Here is a 14338-nt window from a genome sequence, read left to right as displayed (position 1 = left end):
TGCACTGGTTCAGTGATGAGGATGTAGCGGGCTTCGTGACTCACCCTCTCTTTATTTGCTGCAAGTGCGTTTCCATTTTGCAGTAACGTTTTTTGTCCAGTAACTTTATGAAATGTACGTTTTTCCCCCTTGCTCGTCACACATATATAGACATTTGTTTAGATCTGAATGGGAAATTTTTCTACGGATTTATAGCAATCTTGAGGTTTTGGGTTGTGGCCCATCTGACAAGATAACACAGTATTTATCCTAAGATATTACATAAGCTTTAAAATTCGTGTAGTATCTAATGTTGTAGATTTGTAAAGATACAAACATAGATCCGCCTTGTCATGTAGTGTCGTACAGTTACATCCTTTGATATGTGATATGAGAAAATAAACACCACTACAAATACATCTTTATTTACTGAATTCAATGTTGGGTTTCAATACAAGCTGACGAGTAGTCATATGACAGCCATCAGTGTGTTGTACAGAACGACATTATTTATTCATATTTCAAATTGATACCGCGATAGGTAGGGAACAAAAGAAGTGATCATATTAGTGGCGATGATGTCAATGCATGACGCTGGGTTGTCATGGGGCACAAATGAACATAGGTAACTGATTCTGTGTGTGCAGAAGCCAAGGCAAGGGACCTTATGCTATGTTGTCTCCTCTGTTTGTCGCAAAACTTTAGCCACAGACGGTCCTATTGAAATTTCTCTTCAAGGCCGGCTCCTTACAAAACATAGAATGAAATGAACGAAGAAATATAAGGAAAACCTAAAATGCAACTACTACCACTAATAATTATACAAAAGGTAAATGATAACAATGAGAATAGATACAGCAAGAATATGAAAAAGTTCAACAGCTCGGAAGCCTTATGTATGGGCACACGGAGGCACCACAATAAACATCAACTGAGCAAATCCACATAACATCTTTTGGTAACAAACTTCTACAACCTACGGACACCACAAACATGGCGGAAAGTCAATTTTTCAACACAACACAAGGTAAAAACCCTTACCTGCAACATCCAGCTCCAAAATATCCCAAATTAAAGCCCTTTATAGCTAATTTTACCAAGGGTACCAAACCAAACCATAGGCTAAAAGTGGGGATTCTGCGCCTGCGTCAATAACCTGTCTGTGGCCCATGGCCTCCCTTCACTAGCCTGGAATCCAGACCTATTATAGCTCCCGAGTCTCTCTCCGCGGAGATTTGCGGAGAGAGACTCGGGAGCTATAATAGGTCTGGATTCCAGGCTATCCTTTCACAAAGTGACGTGACATTACTTGCCCTGATGATGGTATTTCTCATTCCTCAGGAACCAGCGCGACTGGATGTTGTGGTAACCTGACGGCACCCTCAGGAGGCCCTGTGACGTCACCGAACTATCCCAGTAACTATGGCAACAATGAGAACTGCGAGTGGTCGATCACTGTACCAGAAGGAAGCATCATTCGACTTACGTTCGACAGTTTCAGCACTGAGAACGGTCATGACGTTCTGACCATCTACGATGGATCCAGTGATAGTGCTGCAGAGTTACAACGGTACTGTAAATGCAGAAATGTTCGCGGTGGTTTTATGTTTGCGGTTTTCGCGGCGACCGTTTCACCGCGAACATTTTTTTTCAATAGTGTAGCAGTATGTGACTGTAGCGCTGCCGCGAACTCAAAACCACCGCGAAGACACCATTTTCCCCTTAGTGCGAAATTAAAACCACGCAAACGTAAATGCGTTTCCAGTATCATTTTCTAAACATATACATGTAATCATATAAGACATATACTGATAAAGCTCTCACCTTTTTATGGTGCAACTTACCCTGGGAGTCCAGGCACCGTAATCGGAGCGCCACGGAGCACCGCACGCGCGCCCAAGCTTTCACGGCCCACCCTCCCGCTACCCCCCCCCCCCGAAGACCGACCCCGCCCCACTCTCCGCTGCAAACCCAAATTCGGATAGCGGAGCTTGGGTTTGCAGCGGAGAGTGGGGCGGGGTCGGTCTTCGGGGGGCAGCGGGAGGGTGGGCCGTGAAAGCTTGGGCGCGCGTGCGGTGCTCCGTGGCGCTCCGATTACGGTGCCTGGACTCCCAGGGTAGGTGCAACTATGGATATTGTGATGACCAATCATTATGGGATATACAAGCTGCCTTTCTTAAAACTTCCATTTATTCTGGATGACGGAATGGAAAAAAATAACAGACCTGAATCCGAGAAATGTTATGATATTTTGCGTTTCTAACCTTGTTTATTTCTTCCTCTCCAGGTTAACAGGCCAACCGTCAGTCAGCCCCGTCACCAGTACATCTAACATCATGTTCCTGAGGTTTACATCTAGCGGCGATGGAACGCGTCGGGGTTTCCAGTTCTCCTACATAAGTAAGGTCTTAGATTGCACTTTTCACAGTATACATGTAATCATTTGGTGGGCTGTCAATGCTGTCAGTATAATTTTTTTGGGGAAGGGGCTCTGTCTCCTGAATTTGTATGCTATTTAAAGAAATGCACCCTCCTCAGCAGGCCCGACTCGCTCTACGCGTTACCTCCCGCATCGGCCCTGCTATTCTAAGCGCTCTTTCTGGCTCCCGGTGACGTAACTGGCGGTTGCTCATGAATAATTAACGATTTAGCCTTATTTGGCACAAACAGCCGTTATTTTGTTCTAATCCCAAAGTTTGTTTGTTTGTTTGTTTTATTTTGGTCTCCATTAGTGATATACAATATGCACTATTCTTCCTTGAGTCCCTATACAAATAAATAAAATGAAACAAAAACTATACAATTGGTTAACTAAGAATTTAACAAAACGAATGTGGTGAAATCAAAATAAACGTAGTGATCCTTTGATTGCCACACAAAAAGCGGAAAGATTTTGATGGTAACGTCGCCAGGAGCCAGAATGAGCGCCCATTGGTAGGCAAGGCAGGGCCGATGCGGCAGGTAACATGCAGAGCTAGTCGGGCCTGCTGAGGAAAGTGAAGAAATGATGAAACAGTAACTGTGGGGAAGGAGATTAATAACTTTGCATCGTTTGTTTCTCAGGCAGTACCCCAGGCCAGTGCTGGGATCCAGGTATGCCTTCCAATGGGACCAGGGATAACAACGACAACTTTGCATCAGGACAGACAGTCAGCTACACCTGTGTGGATGGGTACCAGCTGTTGGGGACTGCCAATATAACCTGCCAGTCTAACGGGACATGGAGTGATGCTACACCAACTTGTAAACATCGAGGTAAAATTAACATCATTGGTCAGGGTTGAAATTTCCTGTTTAACTGTCCGTATATACAAGTGAGTTACTAAACCCATTCGAAGCTTTAAGACATGAATCAAACAAATTGACTTTGCCCCATCTTTAGATAGTCAACGTCCTTGCCTAACTTTCATTGTTTGGCATATATCGAGGAATATGTTCCTTCACTGCCCTGGTAGAAGAATTAGACCCGGTTAAAGACTGTTTTATCAAAACACACTCTTTATGTGTATCACTCATCATTTCATATGGCAGCTAACACTTAGTATAGGTTAGTGTTTCTCTGTGGATCGCTGCGTGATTGTTGTACGTATGCTATGATCGTTTTCTTCAGAACAAATATCAGATTACTTCAAAATTCTAATGAACTCCATTTGTAAACTTTTTACATAGGAATCAGCTGCTCTCTAGGATACTTCCGCTGTGGACACGGACGCGCATGTATCCTGTCGTGGAATCGTTGTGATGGGGTCATGAACTGTACGGACGGGAGTGATGAGGAAGGTTGTGGTGAGTCACTGTCATGAGGTCATGTACCCTGGGATCCAGACTATTTATCGGGCCTTTTAGCCGGTTCCTTTTCGCCGGTTCCTTCTAGCCAATTCCTTCGGCGGCCCAGAGCCCCAAGCCCGCCGAAACCATAATTAGCGCACCGTGGAGTTCTAGCCCAAGAGATGACCGGCCCTACTCCCCCCGGGCTACAACTCCCCGGAGCGTTGATTAAGATCGGGCGGGCTGAATGTCTTGGACCACCGAAGAAACCGCTAGCGGCCCTGTCCCAGTCTGGGCTCCCAGGTAGAGGTCTTGCTGTGCATACACTTTGCAGTTGCTCGTAGAGTTGTAGTCCAAGTAGACATCATATCCTTCCAACTTAAATAGCACTGATAGCTTAACACCAGCCGGGTATTTCTTATCAAAGAGGGCAGTGTTAGATCATCGTGAAAGAAATAAAGATTGTACTAGATTGGTAAACCTGCGTTATTTGTAAAGACTCGTGTTATGACAATGTTGAAGCATTTCTGAATCCATGATTTTATAATATAAAATGCACGGTCGAGCCTGTTTGAAGTGACCACTCGACTAGAAGAAAGTGGAAAAATTGTCATACAGGTGGTACCTATAGATAAGCTTGACTGTACACTGTACATTATGAACTCATGAACTCATGAATTCGACATAAGTCAAGAATGAAATACAGGTTCTGTAATATTTTTATCATTGTTGTGTCACGAACATGATGTTTCATGCTACTGCAGACTTAAGTCCGAATCTCCAAATATATTTTTATTTTAACATTTCCTATTTATTTTTAAACATTGCTGCTATGTCTAATCAGCAAAAGACTGAGAAAAATACTCATTTCTCTTGAATGGCTCTTGTATATATCTTCTCAAACAAAACAAACGCCTGATATCGTCTAATTTATCTCCTTTCTATGCTGCAGTTACCTACGGTTCCAAACGCTTGTCTTCTTCTCAATCAATATCGTAAGCACAGAAATAAACTACTCTTTTTAAAACTTTTCAGTGTGCCTGCCAATGCCTGAGGGTTTTCAACTCGACAGTAGACTGACAATGCTACCTAATCAGCTGGACCAGATGACGTTTGAGGAGATCCAGAATTCCTCTGCCGTGGAGCTTCTCGACAGTTCGTACAGCATCCCTGGGGAGCACCACCTAGAGTTAAGGAAATTTGCCTCGGCGGTCATTTTTCCGCGATGCAACGTCTCGGAAGGAAACGAGACTGCCTGCCTGTCGTCTCCAACTGCAACTAGCGCAGACTCATGCAAGTGAGTTGGAAAAAAACGTTACGGCAATGTTTTGTTTTTATAGTTTGCGTGATATATACTCAACCATGTTCACCTTCACATAACTTTCAAATGTATAAAATTCCAATTCTTTACCAATGTGGAATTACTGTATAGTCTTATTGATTTTGCAAATTAGGTCGTCATTTGTATAACCTTCATCTATCAATGCCCCTCTATTTGTCAGATACATCGTGTCTACTAACAAACACACACAGAACCACGCTCTGTAAAACATAAACTTCTTGGCGAAGGTAACTGCTGAACTTTAACCTATCGGTACTAAATCTGCTTGTATGTTTCTTAGTGGCACACAACTGGCACCATGCCGCTCGTGGTGTGAGGAAGTGCTCAACGAGGCTGATGACTGGATAAAAGAACTGCTGCCTCCATGTAACCTGTTTCCATCATCCAAAGATGGTTGCTGGAATCAGTATTCATCCATTAAGGGAAAAGAAGGTGAAACGAAAGACTTCATTTGTTTGTTTTTTTCCACTGGAAATAGTATCTAAGATTCTCGGTCCATTTCACTTTATATTAACAACTGTCATAACCATAACGTTAGTTTAATTTCGACACGCCAACGGAATTCATGACACTTATCAGAGAAGCGTTATTTTTATATAGTTATTTATTTATTTACCATAATTTTGTACGTGTATACCATCACCTTATTTGTTCTTTTATCTTCCTCAGTTTGCTACCATGGCAATGGCATGAACTACCGTGGTACATGGAGTAAAACTGCAACTGGGGCAGTTTGTGTTGAGTGGACAACTGCGGAAGATGGTTACTACCTGAAAAAGTACCCCTGGGCTAACCTGGATAACAACTACTGTCGCAACCCTACCGGTCTCAACCGGCCATTTTGTTTGGACCAAGACGATAGGCAGCAGGATTGTGACGTCGTTCCGTGTGGTAAGTTGTGCAAGGAGATACTGATTGAAATACGCATCATAACTTAAAATGTTTCATAACACTTATTTAAAGGTATATGATTTTATTTCTTGTTGATTTTGTTGATTATGCAATGCACAGCTGATTACATTTAAAGACAAACATTGCGAATTATACTTATTAATATGCTTTGCTTACCCGAACCGTTCATCATTTTCTTTTTTGACCATATACATTTTAAGTGTGCTAGTTGGATGATGATCTTACCACTAACTGTTACATCTTACTGCACCAGATGCCGAAATCTGCTGGGACAGGGGTCCTCCAAACTATGGCCTTAGAAGTCCAAACAAGAGGGTCTTCTACGTAGGAGAAAGGGTGACTTACACGTGCAACGAAGGGTACACACTTAAGTCCGGGTACAACGGGGAAGTGAGGTGCATCGAAGGAGGCAGATGGGAATTTGATAAGCCCAGTTGCTCAGGTAATTGTTAAGAGCGTCATCTTTTTGCAACAGGTGAATTGCACACAATTTTAGTAAAGCCTAAAACTGTATTTGCTGCACGCTACTCTCTAAGCAGAGGAGTGGTTCCGGCTGGTTTCTGACATGTTTTTAGGCGTTTTTGTCGGGCTGTCTACTTTGTCATGGTTTTTTTTTCTCTAAACCACACCTCTGCCGGCAGATGGAACGATCAATGCCTAATAAACCTGTGTGGTTTACAGATTTAAAAAAGGACAAAGTAGACAGCCCGACAAAAACGCCTAAAGTCACATCAAAAACCAGCCAGAACCACTCCTCTGCTTGGAGAGTACTGCACGTCTGCAGAATAATATTGGTAGGTTAACGTTTGAATGGTAAAGAAATATGCAGAGCCGAAATATCAACTTCACTTGCCGCAAGACTACAAACTATTTCGTCCAAAGGCAATGCTGTTTTGAATAAGTTTGGTAAATTCTGCAAGATCTACCATGCTGGAATGAGAACTATTACACCATCTTAAAAATCCATTCTTTTAGACAACATATGGGCACAAAACAATGTCATGATCAATCTGAAATTTACAAGTTTCCTCCCATTGATTATCTTCATCAGTATGAATTTTACACACACATCCTCCTGTAGTAAACCATTGGCAAAGGCTGCGAGAGGAGCTACTGGAGACGTACACTGAGACTCTGCCACCCGTGAATGTCACCATCAACTTCAAAGGCGCTGTGGACCTAATAGTAGAATTGGTAAGTATTTTTATCTCTTTCAAAGTTTGGTTTCCATTATGACATTAATTATGGGAGCAAAAATACATCTTGATTCATGCTGTGTCTTTTATTTCAGGATGAAAAGAAGGAACAGCTTGTTGCTTCTGTCGTCATCGATATGGTAAGTTGCCACAGTTATAAAAGAAGCCCCGTGTTGGCATAGTTATAAGAGAATGTTATTGTGACGTCATTTTGGCCCATGGACGCTAATTTCATCCACATTTTCTTCACAATTAAGTGTTCTTTTTGTAGACATGGCAAGACAGCCGACTGAGTTGGGATCCGGAATACTACGATGACATCGATACACTCAGCGTTCGGGACAACGAAATTTGGACTCCAACATTGACTCTTAAGAAAAATTATGTTGTCTCTTCTTTAATTAACCCACTTTTAAGTAGTAAATTCATGATTAAAATGTCGCTCATGAAAAAAAATGGATAAAGATTTTTTTTACTAACCAAACCAATGGTCAAACATAGCGTGGTTCTACGTTATTCCAGTCTTGTACACTATAATGTTATGTACTAACACAAGAAGCCACCATTTCAACACAAAATATATATATACGCCTGGTCATGTAGACCTTTAACTAACTTACACATGTCACAATATTGACAGTCGAACCATTTATCACTTAGATGAATTATGAAAATTCACTTCTGCATCAATTATGAAAATTAGAAATGTATTTGCATAACTGGTATCTGTTAATGTTCCACCTGCCATAAACTACATATGTCACATATATTTGAGTCCTATAATGAAAACACTGCAAATAGACATTTCCCTCATTAATTCTGCAAATGTAATCTCAATTTGCATAATTTGAACTTCATTATGTACATCTCTGTCTAAGCTACCTGCATACCAAATACAAACTGTCGTTCCTTTGTTCAGTTAATCTCCTTAGAAGATTTTGACAAAAACGCCCCTGCAGTTCCAGAGCAAGCTGCTAGGGTGCTCAAACATATATTAACCACATACACTTCCACGTATCGCAAGCTATGCCACAAAAAAATCAAGACCATAGCACGTCCAGGTCAAAAGATAAAAAATTGAAGTTTTGCTGCAGTACCAAGGTCACATACCAGATGGCCCAAAATTCACATTGACATTTGTCTTACCAACAATTACCCACATACCAAATACATGTATCATTGTAATCCATCCTGCGGCTCTTGAGTTATGCTGATGACAACAATCCGGAAATACAAACACACAGAAAGACACACCCAAAAATATATCTCCATTTTTCATGGAGATAATAACCAAAACTTGTTGGCTACTTCGCAGTGCTGATCCGATCTACAAAGAACTACAGAGGGATGTACCGGTAGGATTGAGCAACGATGGCGTGGTAGAATGGGGCGTGGAAACCCTGACCACCACCGTGTGTGATGCACACCCCTTCCTCTTTCCGGCTGACATCATGGAATGTCACGTTTGTTTCTTTTTAACAACAGCGACCAATCACACAATTAGTAAGCCTTCTTAACTGCTGTCTATGACAATTTCTGTCGTTCTTTAAAATGTTGTGCAAACATGGTATAATGTGTGGCAATGATTACAAGTTCTGATAATACCAGGACGTAGGAACGAAAAAATTACATTTCAAAGTGGTCTGAAAATTGCTTTAAAAAAAGCACTGGGGCCAAAAATTCATATTTTTGGTCAAAATTCGCCAAATTGATCATTTTTGAAATAATCCATCACAAAAGTGTTAATAAATGCATATGGGAATATATGTCCAAGGCATCTTTACACCAAATTTCAGGTCATTTGGATATAATATCAGGGCACAGAGGGCCAAAACATACATTTTTGGTCTGACAATTTAAAAAAAAACATTCTAAAGCCATAAATAAAGAATAAGAAATTAGCTATTTGCCCAATCTGCCCTTGTGCTAAATTTCAGGTCATTTGGTTGACAGAGATGAATCGATTTGAAGATTTGACAGGACAAAGAGTAGAAACATCAGGGAAAAAATATATTTCAACTAACTGTAGTATAGTTGAAACGTAGTTAGATAGCAGGAGACGAGATTTTGTAACTATAGTATTTTGCTTGAATAGTAGATCAAACTGCGCTATTTTAAACCTTTGATCCAATAACATGTTTTCAATACATGGTACATATTGTCTTGCTAATTGATTGCAATAGATATAATTGACGATTTCTATAATGATGTGTTGAACATAGAATGCCAAGGGGGGAGGCGTGCATCAGGCATAGGATACAATCCGTGCAACTCCTCTTCTAACGCAACAACGGAGGGTGAGTGGTACCGTAAAGACAAGACCTTCGCGAAAGACAACAGGGAAGCGTGCTTTGCTGTTCGTCTGGAGAGGATCCCCCTGTTCCACATTGCCACTACAGTTGGGCCCTGCGTCATCCTCGTTGTGTTGATGACCATCACCTTCTTCATGCCATTAGACAGGGGAGACCGGATCTCGTTTGGAGTGACCATTCTACTCTCCATGGTCGTGTCTCTTGTATTTGTGACAGAAGTACTTCCTGTCAAGGGGTTTTTACCTTTTTTCGGTGAGTGAAATTAGATTTGGTTTCTTGGTTTCTTGGTAAAAAGACCTCCATTAGTGAAGTACACTTGTGTACTATTCTTCCTGGTGTCTCATAACATACACATTACATTGGAAAACATACACATAACATTACACAATATATACATATTTACAACATCAATTTCAATTTGCTACCAGTTCTGTAAGGATATGTTTGTGTCCGTTTTCAGTCTGTCTTTGATGAGTATTTTGAATGAGAAAGGCGAAAATGATCTGATGTGATGTGGAAGGGCATTGTAGGATTTTGAGCACCGAAATAATGACTGATATGACTGTGATGTTTTCAAAACCATTTGTTCAATATAGTTTTAACTAAAGGCTGCTTTCAAATGAATCCTTAAGCATCCTGGTAACTGTTTACCATGTACTATGTTACAGCTTCGCTGATCATCGTGTGCATGGGTCTGATGGGGTTGTTCCTCTTCTTCACCATGGGCATCATCATTCTTCACGACCGGGAGGGAAGCCTGCCCCCGTTGGCTCAGATAATTTTCCTCCGCTACATTTCAAAGTACCTACTATTTGTTTCGACATTTTTGGCTTCCATGATATCTGTGTATACTATAACACACAATGGTCTGATGCGTCACTTCATCTGCAGATTCTTTGAAATTATATTTTTCTAAAAAGTTTCATATTAGTTTTGCTTTATTCTTCTAATAAAAAAATCACCAGCATTCTCTCAGTTCATCTTATCCAACATAAAATCATCTGAAAATTAAGCTCTCCACGTAAGACTCAATAAATGACTATGCATTCATATGGACATAAGTGAGAAGCTTTGACATCATTTTGTTTATGTTTGTTATCCAGGATGATGCTGTTGGGAGACCTGACGAAGGTGAAGGGTGCAAGTGCCATCGAGATGACCAACTACGCCTTTCAAGGCGATGACATGGCGGCGGTCTTCGGCGGTGACAAAGTGAGGGCCGGGCAGCCCAAACCGCCTCCAACAGGTCTGGACGAGACCACCGGTTCCTCCCGCCTTCGCAAGCTGACCTCCATTGTGAAGGAGTTGACCAGGGCGGTTAACAACCAGACAGAGGAGCTGACCAAGGCCATTAGGAACGAGGAGGTGGTGTCCGACTACACCCTGCTGGCTCAGGTGCTGGACAGGCTTTGTCTTGTCATGTACATCGTTAGTATCGCGGCAGCCGTGCCCATGACCATGTATTTGGGAGAGTCAAGCAATACCAACCTCAAGTGGTAAACCGTTTTGTCACGTTTCCAATCCCATACATGCGATTCATTTATCCATGCGTGGTCACAAAGTTGGACTCATCATTAGCCGTAGCGACTGTTACATGGCTTACTTTTACTTACTTGCTATATACGGGCTATATACAAGGCAGCAAGTAAAAGTAAACCCTGCAACAGTCGCCACGGCTAGAATCATCATCATCTCATCTAACCCGAAGTCTGACTATTTGAACGTTGGGTTACAGACGATCTGACAACCAGTTGTCTCCACTCTTCTTTGTTTTCCGTTCTTAGTGTTTCACTTAGTGCCATGCCTGTCCATTCTCTCATATTATACTCTCATCTTTTCCATTGTCTATCCCTCTTTCTTCTTTTCTGTGCTGTAACTTGCGTGATTATTTTGGCGGCTAGTCTTGGTGACCGCGCATACTGTGACATGTGGCCGCACCACATGATCAGCTTTCTTTTCTTTACTGTGGTTAGGTCTTTCGTACTGACCATTGTTTTGCTTGACTCTATATCGTACTTGATCATTTCAGATGCTGTATCCTCTGCATGTGCTCTCTAGAATCTTCCAGAAGCATTTCGTCTCTGTGGTCTGTATTCTGGACTACCGTCTAAGAAATTGCGTTGATTAAGGTGATACATCCAGGGAATAAGATAAGCCAAAATAATTATTAAAGCAACTGGATAAGATTTTGAAATAGACTGACGAAAGACAGCGGATGCTGTCTAAAACGTCTGACTGTTTCAACATTTTATCCAGTACTAGTTGCTTGAGTAACTATTTTCTAGCCTCTACCAGGCCCCGTCCTGTCGCTGGGAAAATAGTAGAAATCGGCCGAGGTAGTCCGCCATACAGAGTAGTCCTCTATACAGTGAAGCTCCATTATCGATTTTTGGCTTATCTTATTACCTGGATGTCTAGCTATTTTGGCTCGTCTAAGAAGTTTAATCTATTTTGTGTGACAAGCCTTTGGAGCATCGGAACCATGCACAATGTTTTACAACCTTTTTAATGAATATGCAATACTTTTGTACAAATATTTTGTACATGTTTGCTATGATGACTTGATTTCATGAATGGCATCCTCCAGACACTTGAAACTGATGAGAGGGGGCGGGGAAAAGATGGGCCAGACAAAAAATGTTGACATTTTGGATGAATGAGTCACAAAATATAGTATTGTAAATGCATGGTTTTATTTCGCGGTAGGGAGAAAATGGAGTGTTCGTGGTGGCTTTAAGTTCGCGTTTGAAACAATAGTAGCGCCACAGTCATATCATAGGTGGGCAAAAAGTTTCACGGTTGTTTTAAGTTCGCGCTGAAGAGTTCACCGCGAAAATCGCGAACATAAAACCACCGCGAACATTTCTGCATTTATAGTATTCTGGAGGTATGTGGCCAGAAGACGGTGTAAAAAATCAACTTTTCTACACACTGTAGTGTCCTACCTACAAAAACTATGTAACAGACTTCTACAAATTCAAATCAAGTACATTAATTCAATATTTTAGATGTCACCCAAATCAATGGCAATATCAGGACGAAAAAAATACAAATTGCAACATTTCAGTCATTGGCTCACTATGAAAAATGAGATTTTATCAGTAGCAAATAATTACGTATAAATAAAATTGGAAGCAAACCTGCTAGGATGCGACATAACATGTCTACAAAGGGACATACTTTCCTTTTCATTTTGTTATTAACCTGCGTGTGTGAATTCATGATGCGCGTGAGGATGCTATCCATGAAGTCAAGTCATTGTGGCCTTAGGGTAGTTCGCGGAATGTAAATGTATTGTCGCGATCTAATGTTAGACTGTGTGCAACTACCATAATCGGATACTGTATGTGTGTGATTACCATATTATTATTACATGATACCTTGTTTTTCCATTCATTTAGTGATACATAACTAATTAATTATAACGTTAATCAAAGGATGAATGAAATCCATCCGTTCACAAGTTGTCACTGAAAAATTGATACAGACATGAGACAATGATTTTGTTCAATTTAACGTAACATGACCTATTTACGCGCAGAACCTATTTACGTCCGGTTTGGCTCATGTCCACATGTCACGGTGTATTATGCCAAAGGCTGTTCTCATGAGCAATAAAAAAAATCATAAGTATGATCCTTAGCCATCTCTTTAAATTTTTGCACAGCAAAACATAATGGCCATGCGTTTACCACGTGAACGCCACGTGCCGCGCATGTGGGGGGAATATAAAATAAACATTGTTTTTTTTTTCCATCGCGTTAAGCAAGTGGCCGGACAGACATAGTGATTTTACTATCATTTGTCTGCAGACTACTTTTGACAATTACTGTGCATTTTTTCTGGTCTATGTTTTTCAAGCATAGCGCTAGAAGGGAAAAGACCGAGGTGGACGATAATGGGGTACCCTAGCACAATTCTTCATCATATACCTAAGTATAAATACATGTTCGCACGGCGTTAAATAGGCGGAGAAAAACTTACAGACCATGCATTTTCTTTTTAGAAGAGCTGATATTTCTGACCATGGGTTTAACATTTGGCTCTGTCCGTGCGGTTTTAAGATAAATACGTTTTGAATAAATCGGACGTAAATTGGTTATGTTACGTTAGAAGCATTTAGAGCTGTTAACGTTGTTCATGACCGTATTGAATATTTGCAAAGAACATAGTCAAAGCAATTTTCTACATAGTCCGACCCTTACATCAGCTGGCCCGCATGTCACACCGAATACCATACAGATACTTTAACAAGCTCCAGTTATGCTGTTTGCAAACACAACCAACCACCCAAGAACGAACGGAACCGAAAAATTAGCTTTTATCGCGAAGGTAATGAGGTCGCATAACAATGTAAGAAATTTAGATGTAGTTTCTTTAGGCTCAATATTTGTGTTAAATGCAAAACACTTATATTTTGTGGTCTCCCTTTGACGAATTGTATCAAAATACCTTCTTGCATGTTGTTTGAACATATATTAGATTGATGCCTGCCTAGAATTTTTAATAAAATCTTTGGAAAATTCTGTGTGTTGTACATGTATATCGTTGTGTAATCAATATCCTCCAATGTCTGTTTTCAAACAATGCCACTAGAAGCTTTCCAATGCTGTCGGAACTGGTAATCATGATCACCACTGTCAACAGAACTCTGACTTTTATTTCAGCCATAGATTACTGTGTACAACTCGGAAGTAACACAAACTGAATTTTTGGCCAACTATAACATACTCAATACATACTTTTAGAATTAGCTGTGCTATATAAGAATTTGTCTTTAGTTCAGATTCAGCATGTTATATTTGATATTCTGAAGATGAACTGGGGTG

At 40.8% G+C, this 14338-nt stretch overlaps 1 protein-coding gene across 1 annotated transcript; it reads left to right on the top strand.

Moving 5' to 3' along the window:
* Window positions 1–972: 972 nt before the first annotated feature.
* LOC136423375 (uncharacterized) lies at window positions 973–14035 on the top strand. The gene is made up of 17 exons (XM_066411510.1): window positions 973–1006; window positions 1321–1549; window positions 2267–2379; window positions 3043–3234; window positions 3649–3765; window positions 4783–5044; window positions 5370–5521; window positions 5759–5980; window positions 6255–6443; window positions 7083–7195; window positions 7293–7337; window positions 7469–7582; window positions 8157–8176; window positions 8513–8700; window positions 9420–9761; window positions 10178–10310; window positions 10613–14035. Exons 1-17 carry the CDS (start codon window positions 973–975, stop codon window positions 11007–11009), a joined length of 2862 nt encoding a protein of 953 aa, XP_066267607.1. The 3' UTR covers window positions 11010–14035.
* The last annotated feature ends 303 nt before the right edge of the window (window positions 14036–14338 follow it).

Source organism: Branchiostoma lanceolatum, chromosome 17 (genome assembly GCF_035083965.1).
Source record: "Branchiostoma lanceolatum isolate klBraLanc5 chromosome 17, klBraLanc5.hap2, whole genome shotgun sequence".
Taxonomy (NCBI): Eukaryota; Metazoa; Chordata; class Leptocardii; order Amphioxiformes; family Branchiostomatidae; genus Branchiostoma; species Branchiostoma lanceolatum.
The sequence above is the reverse complement of the archived record's forward strand: the minus strand, read 5'-3'. Positions and strand labels throughout refer to the sequence as shown.

What these genes read in the sequence shown, in the direction of transcription:
- LOC136423375 (XM_066411510.1), top strand. Translation starts at nt 973, where the DNA reads ATGGCGGAAAGTCAATTTTTCAACACAACACAAG. An exon ending in TTGTGACGTCGTTCCGTGTG is followed by an intron (nt 5,981 to 6,254) that starts GTAAGTTGTGCA and finishes TTACTGCACCAG; the next exon opens with ATGCCGAAATCTGCTGGGAC. An exon ending in TTCCAGAGCAAGCTGCTAGG is followed by an intron (nt 8,177 to 8,512) that starts GTGCTCAAACAT and finishes GCTACTTCGCAG; the next exon opens with TGCTGATCCGATCTACAAAG.